This window comes from Arachis hypogaea, chromosome 18 (assembly GCF_003086295.3).
Source record: "Arachis hypogaea cultivar Tifrunner chromosome 18, arahy.Tifrunner.gnm2.J5K5, whole genome shotgun sequence".
Taxonomy (NCBI): Eukaryota; Viridiplantae; Streptophyta; class Magnoliopsida; order Fabales; family Fabaceae; genus Arachis; species Arachis hypogaea.
In genome coordinates, this window is record NC_092053.1 from 114,760,888 (window position 1) to 114,783,238 (window position 22,351).

The 22,351-nt window shown below is 36.2% G+C and overlaps 1 protein-coding gene across 1 annotated transcript; it reads left to right on the forward strand.

Moving 5' to 3' along the window:
- Nucleotides 1-9,212: 9,212 nt before the first annotated feature.
- On the forward strand, nt 9,213-13,306 carry LOC112772126 (uncharacterized). The gene is made up of 4 exons (XM_072224990.1): nt 9,213-9,376; nt 10,528-10,837; nt 11,024-11,151; nt 12,980-13,306. The coding sequence occupies exons 1-4, from the start codon at nt 9,213-9,215 to the stop codon at nt 12,981-12,983; spliced, it is 606 nt and encodes a 201-aa protein (XP_072081091.1). The 3' UTR covers nt 12,984-13,306.
- The last annotated feature ends 9,045 nt before the right edge of the window (nt 13,307-22,351 follow it).

A 22,351-nucleotide genomic window follows, 5' to 3' on the forward strand; every position in this document is an offset into this window, starting at 1 on the left:
ATAACAAGAGGCCATAGCAATTTTTGATGGATGCAATGAAAAAGTGATAATCTTACCTGATAAGTATGAAAAAGTGATGCTGCAACTTTCTGCATAAAACCCTTCTGATGAACTTCAAATGCTTGCTAATATAGCCAATGTAATTGCTTTCTGTTTCATACTTTCTTCTCAATTAACTCAGGACTTGCTTAGGGACAAGCAAGTATTAAGTTTGGTGTTGTGATGCCAAGGCATCATAGGCTAGTTTCACTAGTATTTTTCTGTTAGTTTTAGTTGTTTTATGCATTTTCTTGAGCTTAAAGTAACCAAAAATGGTTAAATGAAGAACAAAGTAATGAACCATCCAAACAATATGATTTTGATGCAAATTCCATGAGTTTTAGTTATATTACTTAAATGCTATGAATGAAAGATTTCTCATGAAATTTTGCAAGACTTTGATGCAATTGTTTGGATGATTTCAGGGAAGAAGAGGCTAAGCAAGGAAGCAACAAAATCAATAAAGGAAGCTTGTATATCACATGTGGAGTTTAAGTTCCAGTTTAAGCCTAAACTGGAGCTTAAACGCCAAAATCATGAAGGATAAGAAATGCTGGGATTGAAGTTTAACCTCCAGTTTGACCTCAAACTGGAGGTTAAACGCCAGAATGAAAAGCCTCACTTAAGGAGCATTCCACGTTTAACCTCCAGTTTGACCTCAAACTGGAGGTTAAACGCCAGAATGAGTATGACACCCAGGGAGGAGTTCCACGTTTAACCTCCAGTTTGACCTCAAACTGGAGGTTAAACGCCAGAACCAGGAAGAGTACCAGTGGCCATTCCACGTTTAAGCTCCAGTTTGACTCAAACTGGAGCTTAAACGTGTTCGATAGTTTCTTCACTCCAGGGTTGCTCTCTCCGTCTCCACGTTTAACCTCCAATTTGACCCCAAACTGGAGGTTAAACGTGTTCGACACCTCCAGGGCCACCATTCCAAGCTTCCACGTTTAACCTCCAGTTTGACTCAAACTGGAGGTTAAACGTGTTCGACCTCCAGGGCCACCATTCCAAGCTTCCACGTTTAACCTCCAGTTTGACTCAAACTGGAGGTTAAACGTGTTCGACCTCCAGGATTGCCTCATTCCTTTTCCACGTTTAACCTCCAGTTTAACCTTAAACTGGAGGTTAAACGTGTTCGACTACATTACTCTCCAGGGCTACCATTCTTCCATTTCCACGTTTAAGCTTCAGTTTAACCTTAACTGAAGCTTAAACGTGCTTCTACAAATAGCCTCACTGGAAGTGTCTGGCGTTTAAGTTGCAGTTTAAGCTTAAACTACAACTTAAACGCCACTCTTGAAAAGGGTTTCTGGGCCAAAAATATTGTGATTTAAGTTAGTCTTTGAGCACAATTATTAACTTAAACTTACTTTGGTATGAAACCCAATTGAATATCATGGTTTATGGGATTGGGCCTGAAGGATTGATGAGTTTGAAATCTCAATTTATTGAGTCATGTGTCATTATTTGATTATCACTAAGTTGGCTCAATAAATGTTACAGGATCTGGATCAACAACCTCATCAAGATTATGGATCATAAACCCAAGGCAAAAGGAAAGCAAGGAGAGGCCTCAAAGCCCAAGAAGCACAACTGAAGCTCAATATAGAAAGTGTATAAATAGGATAGAAGTTAAGTTAGAAAGGACTTTACTTTCACTTTTAGCTAGTTTTCCTTTTCTTTGTAATTGAATTCAGAGCTATGATTCACTAAACCCCCTTTCATTGGGTTAGGGAGCTCTATTGTAATTCAATGAATCAATAATAGTTTATCTTCTTCTTCAATCTTTTCTCTTGAATTTTGTTAGAAAGCTTCTCGATCTAATTCCATTGAGTAGTTGTCTTGGGAAAGAAACTACTCATACTTGGAATCCTTCGGAGCCTTGGGAAAGGAATGGAGGATTCATGCTAGAGAAGCTTTCTCACAGTGGATTGGATTGGGGTTTGGATGGATATTGTGACATGTAATCCTACCAAATTGTGGTTCATGAAATTGTGTGGTATAATCAGTGATCAAGCATCATCTCTTCTTATGAACATTTAAACCAAGGGATTGGGAATTTGTTTGTTTTTAGAGAGCATTGGTGAGCCAAGGAATTGGGATCCAATCATATAAGATTGCCAAGCAAAATTCAATGAATGCATTGGTTGAGGAAGAGATTTACATGTTTTGATTCGGAGATTTCAATATCTCCTAAACCCAATGAATTCCCCATTTCTGATTTCCACTTTCTCTTTACATTCTGCAATTTAATTCTTGCAATCATCCCCATTCCCTTTTTATTCCAGCAATTTACATTCTGCTCTTTAATTCATGCAATTTAAGATTCAGCCATTTAATTTTCTTGTCATTTACTTTTCCCGCCAATTTTACATTCCGCAATTCTCATCTCAAATCTTGATTCCGCTCAACTAGAACAAACTTCTAATCCGAATTGCTCACTCAACCAATCCTTGTGGGATTCGACCTCACTCTATTGTGAGTTTTTACTTGACGACGATAACCGGTGCACTTGCCGGAAGGAATTTTGCCGATCGTGCAATTTCCTAATCGTAGCATAACTAGTTTTATGCGCATCAATGCCTTGATGGTATGATAATGCATGAGAGATATGTATGTTGTGATATATGCTTGAGGAATGATTAAGGTTGATTTGGGGGTGAAACCACATGATAGTGAGTACGATATTGATTAGGTATAATGATGGTTGATTGGAAATGGTATTATTGGAAATTGGAATGAGGAAGGATGTATGACATGATATTGTGTTTATCCTTTAGCCATTTGATTGAGAAGTGTTAAAATGGTTGGATGTGGTTTTAGGAATTTTGGTAAAGTGTCAATGTATGAGTTGAGGATGGCTTGATGTTGATTTTGGTATATTTTGATTGATTTCAAAGAAAGGGCTGAAATTGGCATGTTTTGATTGATTTTGAAAAGAGTTGAAAATGACTTGTTTTAAAAATGGCACTTTGTGGTTTTGTATGAAAACATGGTTTTTGGGCATACTTTGATGGGACATAACCTGGACTACGGATTTCTGTTTTCTGCCAAATCTGTTTAGAAATGAAATTGGATCCGGGATGTCCATGCCGTTCGAAGAACGGGTGAAAAATGATTTAAAATGAGAAAGTTATGTCCGTCGGAAGATTGGGGGTTGAATCTGTAAATTCTGCAGCTTTTAACTTAGAAAATTTTTAGCAGAATGACCCCCCGTGCGTAGGCGCACTTGGCGCGTGCGCGCCGTTCTTCCAGAAAGCACCATCCACGCGTGCACGTGGTGTGCGCGGGCGCGTCGATGCGCTGCACCAAATGCCTAACTATTTTCCAGAGAGTTGTGCCAGGGTTGTGCCAGCTTTGTGCCTGGGCGCAAGAACACCCACGCGTACGCGTGGCTGACGCTTGCGCGCCGTTTGGATATTTTTCAACCCGCGCGTTCGCGCGTATGACGCTTGCGCGTCGATGAGTTTTTGGCCATCCACGCGTGCGCGTGGAGTGCGCGTACGCGTAGCCCTGTTTTCATGCCAAAGTTGATTTTTGAGTTTTTGAAGCCAAACCTCATACTTTTAAGCCTCCGATCTCACCCCTTATGTATTAAATCATTATGGTATGCCTAGCAATGAGGAAGGAGCTAGGGGATGTGGTAACTTGCGAGTGAAGCAAGGGAAAAGGTTATGATCAATGATGATCAGATATGATTATATGAGATATGGAGGATGGCGGTGGAAGTACCGTGTATGCCATGAGCCGAAGGGCTATAATTATTGATAAATGGTTGGTTCTTGATTGGACCATGAGCCGGATGGCTGAGTTATTGCCGAGTTACGGCAAAGCCATTATGGATTATGGCTGAGTATAAAGGCATATATGATAAATGAACGAATATGATAAATGAATAATGATGAAAAATGTTGAATGTAAGCATGCTTGTGTTTTCTCTCTGGTTGTAAGGGTAACAGGGCACCGATACCCTCTAATGGCGACAGGGCGCAGATACCCTCTAATGGCGACAGGGCGCAGATACCCTCTAATGGTGACAGGGCACATATTCCCTCTAATGATATTGATATGCAACAGAGCGACTGTGCCCGGGTTAGCTACCGGACATGTCGGGTTGGCTTGATAACCGACAGATGATATCATCAGCCATAGGGCAGGCATTCATCATTTGCATATGTTTGAATTGTTTGGGTTTGCCATTTGTTTTGGATTTCTACATCATATATGCCATGTTACCTGATTATATGCTACTTGTTCTACTTGTACCATATTTGTGTATTACTTGCCTGTATTGCTTGTGTTTGTACAACTGAGATGCCCCTTCATGCTGGTGTCGGTGCATGTGAGGGCTGTTCTTGATGGGATGAATTGATGATGCGATTGCATGATGATGATGATTATTGAATGAGATAATTGGAGCTCCCTGGGTAGACGCAGTGATGTGATTTCACTAGCTCCAGGCGAGGGTATGATGTATTGATATAGAATTGCTGAGGCAGAACAACTGGTGATGGTTTTGCTTATAATTCTGAGTCTGATTCGTGGAAGAGTCAGCGAGTTAGGAAATATGTGAAACATGAATTAGATTTAGCACTCCCTTATGACAGTTGCCTATTCATGGATTAGCGAGAATCTAGGCTGGATATTTGGTGAAGAAGTTTAGGATGCTTAGTGAGTTTTTATTGCAGTGCATTGTATTTATTTGGCACTTTTACCGTACTGGGAACCCATGGGCCCGGGGTTCTCATTCCGTATATATCTCTTGTTTTTCAGATACAGGTCTAGGTACTCAGAAGTGAGTTGTGGGTTGTCTGAGAGACGGCGAAGATCTTTATTTCCTCTACTTTGTGTTTGATTAGAATCTCTCCACCTTTGTTTTGAAAAGATTATATTATGTATTGAACTCTTTTGGAACTTGCCTATAAAGGCTCTTATGTTTCCCTTGGGAGAGACTAGGATATACTGTTGTCATTTACTTTCATGCTGTACCCTAGCCGGCCTAAACTTCGCGGGTCGCGACTAGTGGCTATTTACTTATGTTATATATATCTATCTGTTATATATCTCTTAATCTCCTTTATGCCTTGTCCGTATATCGCGTTTGGCTTAGCAGTTTAACTTTTCGTTGTCGAAGCGTGAGTGATACGCCTTCGCGATTTTATTTCTACTCTTTTCAGGCTTCTCGATTAATACTCCTTTCGAAATTACCTATATTTATATATTAAAAGTCCACCTGAGAGTCGTACCACCGTAATATCATTGACTTATGACTCGAGCATAAGGATGTGAATATTAGGGTGTTACAGATTTAGTGACCATCCACTCTTGGTCGCTAAATCTAGTAGCTACCAAAGACAAAGCCAATCTAGTCGGTGTAACATCCTAACTACCAAAGCTCACACTTCCGGCTGTGCGACTCTGATAGCTCGGACATTACGACGACACTTATAATATTTAATACTAAAATATGAGCCTGTTTAAAACTTTAAACCGCAATACCGATCCAAAAGATACTTTGCTATACAACGTACATCCATAGATACCATACAACTTACAAAAACTCATAAAGAGTACATACATATATGCACTTATATACATAGATAATATTACAAGCATTATCCAATACAGTCCCTATCCCTCTTACAGAATATATCAAGATAAAGGCGAGGGTACAATAAACCATAACTAAAACAATACAGAGCATCTCAACAACAACTAAATAACTCTTCGTGACTTCTGCGCCCATATCCTGAAAGGGGAAAAATGTAGGGGGGGTGAGAACATCATCCTCGAAAGGGTTCTCAGTAGAGGGTTTTTGGGAATTACTGTAATAGGATACGTGAAGATAAACCGTACCAGTGATTAATAACCGTCTTATACCTCCTTTTCAAAAACAACGGTTTACAACAAAAGTAAAGTCTGAAAATCTTTTCTAAAAGAGGAACCATTCAATTCTCAAAAACTCAAAAGCCTTTCAAAACGATTTATCTATGCTGAAACAAAATAGCCTTTCATATTTTATTCCAAACCAGAAACACAAAACCGAAATCAACCATCGGTTCATCTCATTCCAACCACGGCCCTAGGCCCAAACAATCCAACCATCAACCAATCACCACAGTCCAACAGAGTCCCAGTAGCAAACACAAATAGGAAGATGCAAACACAAACAAACAGTTATTGCAAGTAGAACAATTAGCAATTAATCACATAGGCAAACCAAGTATAATATGCACACCCAAACAATGTCATATAGATGCATATGATGCATGCCTGTCCCTAGTGGCTGATGATATCATCTGTCGGTTATATAGCCAACCCGACACGTCCTGGTAGCTAACCATGGACAGAAACACCCATCGCGGAGCAAGTAGGTTTGAGCTACAACCCCATTGCTACTACCTGCTCAACCCAGAGCCAGTGGAATAACCACTACTGCGGCTACTACCCAGGCGGGTGTTTAACAGCTCAACCTGGAGCGAGTGGAATCACCACTACTACCGCTACTACCCAGGCGTCACAGTCTCTGACCTGGAGCAAGTGGGACGAACCACAACCCTTGCTACTACCCAGGTATCTCAAGCATATATTCATTCAGTCCCAGTCATGGATCAACATCCATCTCAGCCATCCGGCTTAAGTTCATAATTCATAGTCAGCCATATGGCCCATAACTCATTCAGCAATCAGCCATAAATCAATATCTTACACAGCCATTCCGGCTCACCGTTCAATCCAGAACCAGCCATTATTCATAATCATACACAGCCATTCCGGCCCATAACAAAACAGCACTTTCACCATTCAACATCATCGAATTCATAAAACCGGCATTTAAGCCTCAAATCACTTTTCTCAAGCCATTTCACTTTGAAATCAAATTTCAACTCTTTTCAGCCTTGGCTTTTAAGATCTCATTTCTCAAATCATCTCAGGCTCATAAGCCAAATTTACTCAAAGTAAGTTCCCTTTTTAAAACAAAGCCACTCTCGGCATTCTCTTTCCAAAACTTCCAAAACCATGGCAAGTTAAGGATTTATTCCAAAGTATTCAAAATCACCCATACAACAATGGGATTTCATAACAAAAGTTTCTCGGCAGAGTCCCAAGTCTTTAGGGGAGAATAACATAACTCATTTCACCAAATTCATTTAAAATCATTAAAACATTGGCTTTCTGATTTGAGTAAGCAAATAGGATCTAAGCCAAACCGAGTCATGTAATCATTTACTTCTTTCAAAGCCGTTTCCTTTACTTAGGCAAAACCAACTTCAACCCCCATGATAAATTCTAGAACGTTTCAACTGTTCAAAATTGTTTTAGTCTTGCAAGAATTCAGAATTCAAAGAGTACTTAAAACCTTTCTCAAAACATTTCAAAATGAAACTTGTCAATAGACATTCAGGTTCTTTCAAAGCCATTGAAACTTCTTTAATTGAAACCCCCAAGTCAAATTCAAAGGCATAAACCCCTTTCACATCCAAACAGCTTTAAAACACAAGTTTCATCTAAATAACCTTCTCCTGAAAGAGATACAATGCCTTTCTTAAGAAGCAAGACTAAATCACAATTTCCTCTTTATTAATTCATTTCGAAAGCATGAATCATCCTTTTCTCGATAATTCAAATAAAATAGTAGAAGTCTTTAACTCATCATTTTCCAGACAACATTTTAATAAAGACTCGGATTTTATAGAAATTTCGGCAGCACCTCCCCTAAAACTTGGACTTTTGCCACCCGGTTCGGGTCCCAACTAAACCGTTTCTCATTCCTTTTCAACAGCTCAAAACCAGAAATCAATTCAAAAGCAAGCTAAATCCAACAGTCGCCTCAATGGCATACCTCAAGGAAACCATTTCAAAAATCAACTCAATATCAACCGATTTAACTCATTTATAAATCTTTAAAGAATCGGTTCAGCAATAAATCATTTATCAAAACCAGAGCAATTAAAGCAACCTAGGCTGAATTTCAAGAGCATTCTATCTTTCACATCATCAAAATAATTGACTCAATTCAAACCAATCCTCAACAGATTAAACTCATTTCAAATCTTTAAAGAATCAACTTCCAAAGATTACATTTCACAAACCACACAACAATTCAGCCAAACCAACATCCATAGTCATTCGAGTCAATCCAATAATACATAAGGCAGATACAATCACCAAATACACAATATCTCACATCAGTACCCATATGTAATAATTTCAATAATAAACTATAGTTTTTGGAAAGCGCCCCTATCTCAAAACGCAAATTCCATAACCCAAGCGTCTCACAGAGTCCTTTACGCCTCAACCCGAACTGACGGCAACCAAGACCTCAGCTCCCAGCCACTTTCGCAATAACCTCAACAACTCTAATCGTAACATACAACAACCGAAACTCAATCGTATAGCAATTGATGCCGCAAAACCTTAGTGTATGAAGCCAGAATAGTAACTAGAGAGCTTTCAAATCGAAACGCTTACCGAACCGAAGGAGGAACGGCTGAACCGACACCGCGGTGGTCTACAAACCGGCTCGGCGGCAGCCCGGCAGCCACCTCAAGCGGCAGCTATGACCTGAACCATATACAGTGACAATGAGGTTCCCAGAAACTCAACAGAAAGGAGAACCAACGTAAAACCCTTACTGGTAGAATTTTCCGGCGACGGCAAAAGCAGCCAGAAGCTCCGGCGGTGCTCCCGGAAGTCACATAACCACTCCCAGCGGTCAGAATCACAGAGACGCAGCTCCCTTTTTCTGGCAGTGTTTTTCGGCGACGGTAATGCCGTTTCCCGGCAGCCAGGCATGGTGGCGCGAGTCAACACGGAACCAGACAGAGCGGCGGCGCTCGTCGGCGGCAGCAGCATCCTCAGGCGGCGCGGACGACGGCAGTGCTGGCTTCTGCAGCAGCCCCTCGCGAGCGCTCTCCCCTCTCTCTCCCATCGATGGTGACAACGGTGGCACTGGCGGCGAGGCGCGGCGGGGCACGCAAAGGGCTGAGCACGGCGGCAAGGCCCCCTCCGCTCTCTTCTTCCTCTCTCAGATCTCCCTTCTGGTCGCGACGCTGACCCCATGCCTCCCTCCTTCTTCGACTCGACCTGACGGCGGACTCCTAGGCGGCGGCAAGGACCTCGGAAGCGTGCGGTCTACCCAGCGATGGCAGTGAGATGCGACCGGTTGGATGACGGCGCGGCATGGTGGTGAACTGAACGGCGACACCGAGGCACTGCAGACAGCTCCCCTCCAGCTCAACGGCGACGAGATGCGCCTCCCTCTCTCTCCCTTCCGCTGGCTCACGGTTTCTTCCTTCTCCGTGGGTTTGGAGAAAACTGTGAGTTCTGTGTGGTGAGGGGTGAAACGGTGCTGGAGTGAGGGATGAGTGGGTTAGGGTTTTTGAGTAAAAATTAGGGTTAGGGGCATTTTGGTAATTTCACTTAAAATAGGGATAATATAGTAATTGAAATCAAATTTAAATCCAACTCTATTTGTATATAGAAAAATACTATTTACTCATCACTTTTACAAATTATTTTCAACAAAATGCCCAAATTAAATAATTAGAAATAATATACTTAATTTCTTCATTTTTCCAAAATAGCAATATCAATATACTAAAATATTGATTATTTAGTCCATATCATATAAAATCCTTATTATTTCATAACTATCAACTTTATAATTTAAATATAGAAAATAACCCAATAATTATAAAATTGGATAATAATCATAACTCGTCTCAAATCCAATAAATTAAAAATTGCCTTAATTATCCTTAATAAAATAATCTCTGAAATTAAGGCTATAAATACATGTATGATTTGAGACTTGATCATAATAAGACTTTTCAAAGATTTTGGGTCTTACAGTCGGTCGCTAAAATCGGTCGCTATTTTTTTAACTTAGCGACCGAATTAGCAACCAAAACAAAAAACAAGCTTTTAGGGTATGTTGGTGGCTAAATCAGTTGCTATCTTTAATTTAGTGACTGATTTGCAACCAATATAAAAACAAGCTTAATGGTAGTTGGTCGCTAAATCGGTCGCTAAAAAGTTGGTCGCTAAATCGGTTTCTAAGTGTTAAGATAGCAACCGATTTAGCAACCAACTATAAAATGCTGGTTTTAAAGCATTCAGTCACTAAATTGGTTACTATTTTATAATTTTGCGACTGAATTAGCAACCGACTTAAAATTATATTATTAAAATAGTTGGTCACTAATTCGGTTGCTAAGGTAGCGGTCACTAAATCGGTTGCTAAGGGTTAATATAGCGACCGATTTTAGCGACCAACTATAAAATCTTAGCATTAGAGCAGTTGGTCACTAAATCGGTCACCATTAGCGACCGAATTTGCGATCAACTAAAAAACAAAATTTACAAATTAATTAGTTGCTAAATCGGTCACAGTTTTAAATAATAAGAATAAACTAGATTTCAAAATAAATTAAAAAAACCCCTCACTTTTCAACCCTAACCCGAAGCTCTCTCCTCACACAGTGTCCCTCTCGCCGCCTCACTCCGTCTCCGGCAGAGTGGAGAGAGAAGTCCTTTTCGTCGAGTCCTGGTCGGCGGTGTTCTCGTCGGAGCCATTCTCGTCGGTGCCATCTCTTCTCCTCGAGTCTTTATCGCCGTCTGCCCCTCGCCGCGTACTTCCTCTGCTTGCTCCGCCATTGTCACAGATCATCGCATCCCCGTTCAGATCTGTTGTTGCTCGCCTCGCGTCATTCTTTTCTCAGCGTCACCTCCTGTGGTAACTTCTTCTCCGATATCAACAACAACAACAATAGTCTTCCAGTTTTCAGTGAAGGTACTTCAACTTCGTATCTCTGATTTTGATTTCTCACTATAATTCCAGAGAATGTCTCTATATTTTGATTTTGATTTGGTTTTATCAATTAGGATATTTATTTTCAGATCTATTGTTATTTATTTTCTTCTTGAAAAGTTTTCTTTTGTTTTATTGAATATATATATATATATATATATAATGAAGCAATGTGAGACATACAAAGCGGATCTGAACATTGATTTGAAGAAGCACCATGCGCCGGTAACATTTCTGGACAAGATGGCTTATTGGATTGTTAAATCGCTTAGATTCTCCACTATCTATTCTTTCAGGTATTCATTATTCATTGATATCTTTTCAAGTGGTACACGTTGGTGCATGTGATGTTAGGTTGCTGAGGGTTAGGTAGAAGAGAAATCTAGGAAATGTACTTGAACACTTTGTGAAATTTTGTGATTGCTTTCATCAAGAAGTTGAAGAAGGCTTTGGTAGCAGAGTAACTACAGAGAAAGCTGTTAGTATCCTTGTGAAGTCTTATAGCTTGTCTCAGATTAAGAACAAAGTATATACAGAAGTAGCAAACATAAATCAACGTGTGAGGTTTATGTCAGATTCCTTAAAAAGAAGAATTTCCCACGCACACATTCAAAAGACTAATAATAATTTTTTTCATTCATGACTTTAGGATTTTGGTGTAGTAGAAAAGAAGAGAGACCATGCTGCGTTCCTGATTCAGTGCCTTGTTTATTGCTATAGCTCTAAGCTTGGGCTCTATCTACTATGATATTGACTTTGGTGTTGGATCTATTCAGGTAAACATAGGAAATTAAAGCTATAAGATATCCTTTAATTATAGCTTTCAATAATCAAGGTTAATGAGTGGTAATACTGTTTTTGTCATGCACTTGCTTCAGGCGATAGGATCTTTGCTTGCTTTCTTAAGTTGCCTTTTGTCTTACTAGAGGAAATCAAGGTAAATTGTTTGTCTCTTGGTCCTTATTTAAATGTTAATGGAACTTTCTCCTAGTTTTACTACATTGCAATTGAGTAACTTTCTTCTTTACTCTCTGTGTATTATAGACATTATATATAATACTTTGCATGTTAATTTAACTTTTTGTCTCATGTTTATTATTTGATTCTTGATAGTCATATTTACAGGATAATTTGATTAGTTTACCGTTTAATAGCAATCTAAATGTAATATGAAATTTTCCTTTGGGTGGTGTTAGGTATTTGAAAGAGAGAGATTGAATGGACACTATGATGTTACAGCATTTCTCATAAGGAACACATTTTCTGTTGTTCCATACACGCTACTAGTAACTCTGGTTCCGGGACTAATATCCTATTACCTTTGTGGACTCCAAAAAGGACCAGAACACTTGGTATACTTTCTGTCAGTGCTATTTGCCATAGTTATGTGGGTTGAGAGCCTCATGCTTGTTGTGGGAAGTGTCTCCCCTAACTATGTTATAGGCATGTTGATTTCTGGTGGAATTCAAGGATATTTTATATTGATTTAATCACAAAAATTCACAAAGTATTCAAGTACATTTCCTGACATGATATTTTATATTGATTTTGTTCAGCAGATATCATGTACTGTGATGAATATGTATACAATTGATGGTTGCATTCTCTTCTTACATTGCAGATTTTCCTAGCTCTCACAACTGCTATAACTACCATTAACTAATTAACAAAATTGCTAACAAAATGCTAAGAGCCAGAGTTAATTGTTTTGTGTTGTGTTGTTTCCTTCAATTTTGTTTTTTAGGACAATTATTTGGTCATAGCAATTTTTTTTATATGCTTGGATGCGTCTTGGTTGAAGCAATGGGATGTGGAGTCTGGAATGTTATGTTCTACTTTGAGTCAAAGTGCTATAAAACTGAATCAACTAGAAAAAAATAGAGGGAAAAAACCTTTTTTTTTTGTTCCAATTAAATTAATCAAAATAGATGGTTGTTGTTGTTTATGTATGTTGATTGGTATTGATTTTGGTGTGCCTGTTTGAGTATATAGCAAATTTGTAGCTGAAAATAAAATTAGACTCAATCAATTTACAGTTGCTTAGAGTAACAAAATATGAGGATAAATATATATGCTTCATTTTTGTAGCAAAATGCTGACATGGTCTTTTTTTTCTCCACGCAGTTAAATAGAAAATGGAAGGAATGTATTGTTTTGGATTAATTATTGGGTGAACGATGGTTCTGGGATCGACGGACTTGGGTGGGATTAGAATTTTCAATGGAAAAGAGTACTTTTGAAAGACATACATTTCCTAAACCAGATACATGAGATCTGCAACCTCTGAAGCAGAAAGTGTAAGGATAAGAATGTTTGGAAATTTAATCAACATTGTATTTTCAAAATAGTTTACTCCAATAAAGAAACAAACAAATAGTAGAATTGAAAATGTTAGATACAATTCAAAAGACACATATTTTTGAAATAAATTTAAAAATAATATATTATTAATTAATGGAGATTACACAAAGCAAGATCAAGAACTTGGCAAGAATATAGATAGTGAAGTCAATAATATAGTTACTTGATTCAATATCACACTCACAAGTATTATTTAGCTTAGTTACAATTCTCTCTTTTCTTCATATTCTTCTTCATTAAATACTTTTTTTTTGCTAGTGTGGAGTATGGACTATAATCCCCCTTGTATGAATTTTGGTATCAACAAAAATTCTCTCTAATCTTAAAGATTTTCTAAATTAAATGATCATAAATCAAGGAATATAGAAATATCACCATTGTGTTGATATCACATCATTAGTTAACTTGATTGTCTCTAGTAAAATTAAAATAAATAACGTTCTCATTTTATTTTTGTATATAACCTTTTCTTCCTAACCCTTAAATGTTTTTTTGTTACTAATAATGTTTGGTTGCTAATTAGCGACCGATTTAGTGACTGAAATGTTGGTTGCTAAAATACAGTTCTCTACTTAGCGACCGAATTAGAGACTGAAACACTGGTAGCAAATTATAGACCAAAATGCTGGTCGCAAACTAGCGATCGATTTAGTGACCAAAAAGTTGGTCGCTATTTAGCGACCGATATACTCAGTGACCGAAAAATTTGGTCACCATTTAGCGACCGATTATATAGCGACTGATTTAGCGACCGATACTCTATGGTGATGGTTTGGTGTCCTTGTTCAAAAATCGGTCGCTAATAGTTAGCGACCAAAGTTGGTCACTATTTTTAATTAGCGACTAAGGTTTTAGCGACCACCAAAATCGGTCGCTAGATCAGTCGCTAAATCGGTCGCTATTTCGGTAATTTCTTGTAGTGATAAATCTTAGTTCACGATGACCTCCTCCTGCTGTAACAAAGGATTGATATGTCTTACTTGGTCTAATATCAGCTTCATCGTTATTCTGAATTGTGCGAAGGTCAAACATGCTTAGCTGCCTATGTTGTTTAATCATCTCAGCTTCATTTGGATAGCATGCATGTAAATGATTCAAAACAACCTTGGAAATAACCTAAACACCAGTCTCCTTCAATATATGTATATAAATTCTTGCAGAGCAATTTAATCCAGCTGGCGGGTTTGTCTTCTCAGTAGGAGATATGTTGGATTTCCATTTTCCTTCTCTATTACATGTAATTAATTGATTTTTTATTTCGTTTTTCTTCCTATTTGTATTCCTTATTTTGGTAGCAAAACTTGCAATTTTAGCATAATTTTGTAAATTTTTTCAACTCTTTCAAGTGTGTTAAAACTCATCCCAACCTTTGGCACAAATTGCTCATCAACATCAAACTACAATAACACAAAAACCTGGTCAATACAACATTATTATTAACTCAAAACAACAGCAAAACCATTATTCATATTTGAAAACACCAAAATCTCATAAATATAAACTTATTTTCAAAATCAAATTCAAAACAATACAAAAATCAGATTTAAAAAACATTGAAATCCTTAATCCTTTGGCAATAACACAGAAAATTGGACAATACAACACCATTATTGACTCAAAACAACAACGAGATTATTCATATTTAAAATCAAATAATTTTATTAACTCATTAATAAATGAAAATCACATAAAACTAAACACACAATCACTAATTCCATTTAACACCAAAATCTATACAAAACACCAAATCAGTAATACTGATCTTCACAAACCAATCCATAACAAAAATGAACTTATCAAAACTCACCCTGGTTCAATGCACTTGAACTTGTATCATACATTGTTTGTTCTCAATATTTGATTTCAGAAATAAAACAACGATCGAAAACGATAACACAGAGAAGAAAAGAAAAAATATGAGAAAGCAAAGAAGAAAACTAAAAAAAATCTGAGAACGCAAAGAAGAGAAAAAATATGAGAACGCAAAGAAGAAGAGCGAAACATCAGCAATGAAATCACGAAGAAAATAGGACTGCATGAAGAAAACATTAGAAAAGCAGTTAGTTAGGATTACTGGCGCGTAGATGTTATTTAAATTAAAATAACTTAGTTAGACTTAGTTAGTGAAAATGTTTAGTTGTAAAGCTTTTTTGAAAGGAAAAGTACAGGAAAGCAACTCCCCTACAAGCCAACATAAGCCAACTTTATTATAATTTAAATTTTATAAATAAATAAAAATTTAAAAATCAAAATTCAAAATTCAAAAAAGATTCTTTCTACATTTAATCTAATCACATTTATAATACACAATAAAAACAACCTATAAAAAACCTAATTCATTTCCATTCATTTGGAAACAGTCAAATCTCTCCCTCCACAAATATGCCGTCTCCACGCATTTTAGACGCCGCCGCCGCCCACCGACCACTGTCACGTCTTTCGTCGCGCTGCGCAGCCTCTTCCACGTGTCCCGTCACCGTCCTTCTTTCATCGACGGCGTCGCCCACCATCCCAATGCAACTGCACCACCGCGGCCCCATCCCTTGCGACGCAGCCACCGCCGGTCCCATTCACAACACGCGATCAACTACTCCGATCCACGGGGATTCCTCCACTCGCGATGCGCGGCCTCCGTGGCTTCCTCCTCGCAACGCGCCACCAAGAGTCTCCCACCGTACACGCAATACCGTTCAAGATGTCATCGTTGGTCACCCTATGACTCTTCTTTTTCTCCTCTCCTATTTGGTTTTGAATGATTCTTTTAACTAGTTTTTTATGTTTCTTTTTCTTAAATTTTGGATGATTTTTTTATTAGTTTTGGATGATTCTTTTTCCTATGTTTAGTATGTTTTTTTCTTAGGATTTGGATGATTCTTTTTCCTATGTTTTGTATTTTTTTTCTTAGGATTTTGATGATTCTTTATCTTATATTTTGGTGTTTTTTTTAGTTTGGACGTTTTTTTTAAGAGAAATTAGAATTTGCGTAATAAATAATAAAAGATGAATTAAAGTAAAAAGAGGTAATTAATAATTATTAATTTTATATTTTTTAAAAAATAAAATTTAAATAATTAATAATTAATGACAATTAATTAATATAGAGTATAGTTTAAATATGTTTGTTGGCTTATTGTTAGTTATACCTCTCTTAATTTCCTAATAGAATTATTTTTAAAATATCTATCAAATAGATCTTAACTAATAAATTTTTTACGAAATTTATTGAGACTTTACGACCGTCTATAATAATAATAATTACTAAAACCAACACTTCATATAGTTGATAAAACCTATGCATCAATAATTTTATTTGTTAATATTATCACAATCTAGAACAGTAAATAAGAACTTCTTTTTAATTTTTTAATTTAAACTTGTTATATCAATAATAATAATAATAATAATATATCATCCAAATATACTCAAATAACAAAATAATATATTGAATACAATCCAAAAATAAATAAAAATAAAATACATCCAAACCATCAATAGTAGTCCTCATCATATTACCATGTAATAATTCACAAAAATATTTTTTATTTATGAATTAATCTTATTATAAATTGATTTGATCGTATTTAGATTAGCTTTAAAAACAACATTAAAATTAATTCATTTAAAAGACATATCTAACAACACAAAAATATATTGCCCTTTCACACATAAGAACATCAACAATAGCATCAACAATCCTAAATTCTCCAAAAATATGCAATTAATGTGCTAAATTGTTAGAACCAAATACAAAATAATAAAAAAATCAAGTAGTAATTTTAATAAAAATAGTCAACTATGTATTGTGAAATATCAAACGTACAGAATAAAAATTCAAAGAAATAAAATAATGTAAAATAAAGCAAAAAAAATTTAATCACTATGGATCCTGATAGTCATCATCGTTGTCATCTCCCGGTCCTATTGAGACGACAATCTAGGTGGTGGTATCGGTGTCTGTCCTAGCTCCTATGACGATCCAGGGATAGTCGAAATAGAAAGCAATGACTAAGAAATTTCATGGGTACCAATAGTCGCCCTCTCTCTACCCTGACCACGAGGCCAACTCAGGCCACCTCTGCCTGTTGTCATGTCTACCTGAAACAAGAATGAAAAATAGTTATGTTGCTAGCGTGCAATGTAATTATATAATAACCTAATTAAAGTTTGAACATATAATAAGGTAGTTAAACTATACTTAGGTTACCCATATTTGGATTCATCATCTTCTTCTTTTGGTTTATTCTCTTCTTTCGAGATAACTTCCTATTCATCGTCAACCCTAAGATCAACGATGTCATCGTTCATAACAACTGACATAAAGGTGATCGGATCACCAGTATCAACCACCATCTTCAAAAGAGTTGGGTCTTCAATTTAGTGAGATTTTTAATCCTCTATCACATTAGACTCAACACAGCATCTTGGCTTAGTCTTAAGGACAACCACCCAATTAGACTTGCATGACTCCGAAAAAGGCAAATAGTATACTTGCCAGGCATTTTAAAGTAGAATAAAAGGATCATAATTCCTATATTTCCTGGTCACATTTACTTCAATGATATTGTAGTCCTTGTACTTTTGTGTTCCTAGTCGCGGACTTGGATCATACCATTTACATTTAAACACACACCTTGTGCAACACACTATACCAATCAAAATGGCCACTTCCTGCATTCCCACAGACTAGACTCTCGTGTTATCTGTTTTCTTTTTCACTGACCATTGTAAAGAATGAAACCTATATCCATTAACACTATAGATTAGGAAGCTTGTGTCCTTATTCATTCTGTCCTAACTAAGTGCAACAAGTTCAAGTTCCCATTCTATTATGCCAATTAGATTCACTCAGGCGTATTCTTTGAACCAATGTGAAAAATCATTAAGTGATGTATTAGGATTTGTTTCTTGGAATAAACTAGGATGCAATAGCATAAATAAGAAAAATTTCATATTACTGAAGTTTTGATTAGATGAAGAAGTTATCTTACTAATTGAAATATTGATGAAAACTTGAAAAACTCATGTCACATAGGGTAAAACCTAGTCACGGTTAAAAAACATATGCAGATATACGGCATCAATTTTCTTCTTCTCTAATCAATATTCACTACCCGTATCCATTGCAACTCCTTCCAAAACAAAGCTGGATTGATTGGTCCACTTGACGAGGATTATCCATTCTCATCATTCCTTCCAACTCTTGTTCTCCATGACTCAACATGAGACTCAAAATAGAAAGAGTGAAATACGAATGTTTCTTTAGTTAGGAATGCTTCACAGATGATACCCTCGATCCGAGTTCTGTTCTTTATGGTTCGCTTGAATGACCCAAAATTGGACCGGCCGACACACTCATGCTTCGTATGGCATGTGGATTGCTAAGTATTCCATCACATCAAAAAATCTTGGAGGAAATATTCTCTCCAACTTACAAAGTATGATGGAAACATTCTTCTCCATGACAGTGAGATAATCAATCCTAAATTTTGTAGTACATAACTCCCTAAAGAACTCATTTATTTCTATGAAGGGTTTCTAGATATTGGTAGGAAGTTTTTTAAATACAACCAAAAGCAATGACTCAATAAATACATGACAATCATGACTCTTCAACCCAACAAGATTATTCTATGAGATGTTTGCACATCTACCTAATTTAGAGGTGTAACCATCAAAAAACCTCAATCTCCTATCCAGCTACAAATATTTTATCTTTAATCCTTCGTTGGAGCAAATACAACCTTTGGTTTAGCCTACCGGTTGTTGTTAAGTCTCTTTAAGTTCAGATTTGGCTGCCTCCAAATGTCCATCAAGTATAACATAACCTTATTGTTATCCTTGGTTCGTTTATTGTCCATTACTGTGTACATGATATTATTAAACACGTTTTTTTAGTATGCTCTCTGCCATATCCCGAAGGTCTCAACCCTGCCTCATTATTGATGATCCTAAGAATACTACTGACCAGATGCCACATTTCTAAACCACCCAACCTGACGGGTGCCTCTTCTTGTTTAGATTTATTCTTCCTAAAAGAGTCTTTGTTGCGCCAAATAGGATAATCAAACTCGAGGAATCTTCAATAACAATCGAACTATGAATTCTTACTCCTATTCTTTAGCTAAAATGAATTTGTATCCTCTATATAAATGGGACACGACATTCTGCCCTGAGTGAACTGTCCAGACAACATGTCGTATACAGGAAAGTCGTTGATGGTCTACATCAACGCATCATGTATTTAGAAGTTTGTTTTAGTTGAAATATCATATATCTCTACACCATCAATCCACAACTCATTCAATTCATCCACCAAGAGTTGCAAGAAGACATTAATTTTGGCCTTTGAATTGCTTGGACTAGGTATGACATAAGATATCATATAGAGGTCTACGTCTCCTTATAATATAGCATACAACTATTCAAACAACAATCGATTTTAACCGAATTTAGACTTAATTTTGAAGCTAGCTTCTTTGCCTCATAATGATTTCGGGGGACACCAATAGTCTGGACTGATATTAATTCATTACAAAGGGTAACCCACTTATCAAAAGACTCTTGGGTGTGATTTGACTTAGACTTAATACTCATCATTCTAACACAGGCAAACTATTTCGAGTGAACGCACCCCTCAAACAACGGTTGTGCGGAAGATTCTAATAAATCATAAAATCTCTTTGCCTCCAAGTTAGGCTCTTGTTCAACATCTTTCATATCATTAGCATCGATTGTATCAAATACCCTTTCATTGTATCTCTCTTGGTTACCCTCCCAATTCACCTCTTCTATGTTCAGTTCTCTAACCACCTGAACCCTCCCTGATTGACCCTCATACCTATTGGAATTTAGTGCAGACCGATTAATTCCCTTCTCATCAACTTCTCCGCATTCAGTCCACACCCAATTATCATCCTTAAACCCATTACGATAAAGGTGAAGGGTTATATCCGAAGATCCTAACCATTTATTTAGCTGACACTTATAGTATGGACACCTAGATACCCCTTGAGACCTAAATGGTTTCATGTTGAAGATATATGCAACAAACTGATCAACCCTCCTAAAAGAACTCAGGTTTTAACCCCCTCTCCCCTCGATTGATCGTTATCCCTATCATACATCCACAAATGATAACTTGAAATCTTTTTACAGCAAACAACCTAGAATATAACCAACAATACAACTTATTAAATTTTTTATTCTTATTTCGGCAGAGTTGCTTTTATAATTAGAATTATCCACCAAATATAATTTTTATTTTCTCACAAATCAAATATGTTTTAAATAATTTTAACAAAAATTCAGTAGACTTTTCTCTTAATTCAGATACTTCCACCAATAAAATTTATCAAATTTTACAGAAAAATAGTTGCAGGCATAAATTAAAAATAAACACACATTCAATAAAACATCAAATCATAGCTATTTTAATGCGCAACTCCTTATTATTCCACAATATTTCAGCAAATAAGGATTTCGAGAAGGCACTATTAGACAACATGTTTCCACCTTCGTCCTAAAACTCTATATCAAAAGTAAGTCCAGTATAAAACTTAAATAATATAGCACACTTAGAGAGACAAAAAACCAACCTGAATGTTACTTGAACAACCCATGTATATATCAACACGAACAAACCTACAATTAAAACTACACGACGTTCAAATAAAAAAAAATCTAAAATAGAAATAAAGTTAGTGAAATATAAAAATTAATAATAAAAAATTAAGTACATTTATAAAATTAATTAATCTAATCCAAAAATCTTAGTTAATAGTAAAGTTAATTTAACTAACCTAAATTCAAGTCTAAATTAATCTAACTTCAACCCTAAACTAATTATCTAACTAATTATCTTAATTAGTTATAAACTAACTTAATTAATCAACTTAACATAATTTAAATACAAACCTAATATAATTTAAATCCTAATTACTCTAAACATAGCTAATTAACCATATATCACAATTTCACAACATATAATTTATAAATGAGAATTAAAATTTTATATCTTAATTAAAAATAAAAATTATATAATTACTCTAAACTAATTATAAAACTAATTACTCTAAACTAAGTATTATAAATTTATCATATATCACAATTTTATATAACTCCCTTGCTTCGAGACAGTAGCAGCGTGGAAGATTTTTCTAGCATGGTTGCAGTGACGGTGGATACAGGGGGCAGAGGAGTGTAGGATTAGGGTTTAGTAAATGCCAACAATGTAAAAAAATAGAAGGAAGAAAAGAAGACATACCTAAATGAAGGAGGAAGGTTAGCGCTGCAATTGACGCCGCAAGCGACGACAGCAATAGCAACTCGCAGGAGAGAAACAAGCTCCTCAACGACAGAAACAAGCTCCCGGTGAACGCTCATCAACAATGATGATGGCTGGAGTCATGGAAAGCGCCCAACGGCAAAACAGCAGCGAATGGTAAGGATAGTGGGGCTAACGGCAAGAGAGAAAGAGAAACAGGAAAAAAGTGATGATGATGTTACAAAAATGGGAGAAAGGATTCACAAATTTGAATTTAGGGTTTATTTTATTGTTGGATTTTTTCGATCCTAAATTAAATGGTAAAATACGTGCCAACTAAATTTATTTTCGTGCCATTTGTTACCGTCAATTTAGGGTTAGAAATATAAATCCAACGATAATGTCTCTTGGATGACAAATTTAATGTTGCAACTGTCACAAAATTCGTTGGTAAAATTGACGATAATGTTCGACACTAAATCTGATAGTAAAATCGATGGTAATTAATATTTTTTTTTGTAGTAATATAATATGGTCATTTGATTTTATATTTTTATCCTTTATTAATTATTACCATACAATTTTTATCATCACCAATATAATTCCTGTCGGACAAAAATGATGTTTTGTACTTTTAACACGTCAAATTATTTCAGTTGCAACTAAATTCTATAAAAAAAAATGAAATGATTTCAGTTTAGTTATAATATAAAAATCATAAAATCTAAAATTAATCCAATTGATCATTTTTATCCATTCTAAATAAAGAATTTGATTTTGAAATAAATCAAGTCTTATTCCATTGAATTCCAAACACATCCTAAAAAAATATTATACTTTAAATATGCGGGCTGAATGGACAAAAGGTACTT

Coding starts and splice junctions, on each gene's coding strand:
- LOC112772126 (XM_072224990.1), top strand. CDS start 9,213: ATGACGGCGCGGCATGGTGGTGAACTGAACGGCGACACCGAGGCACTG. Junction 9,377..10,527: donor AAAACTGTGAGTTCTGTGTG/GTGAGGGGTGAA, acceptor CTCCTCACACAG/TGTCCCTCTCGCCGCCTCAC. Junction 10,838..11,023: donor TCTTCCAGTTTTCAGTGAAG/GTACTTCAACTT, acceptor TATATAATGAAG/CAATGTGAGACATACAAAGC.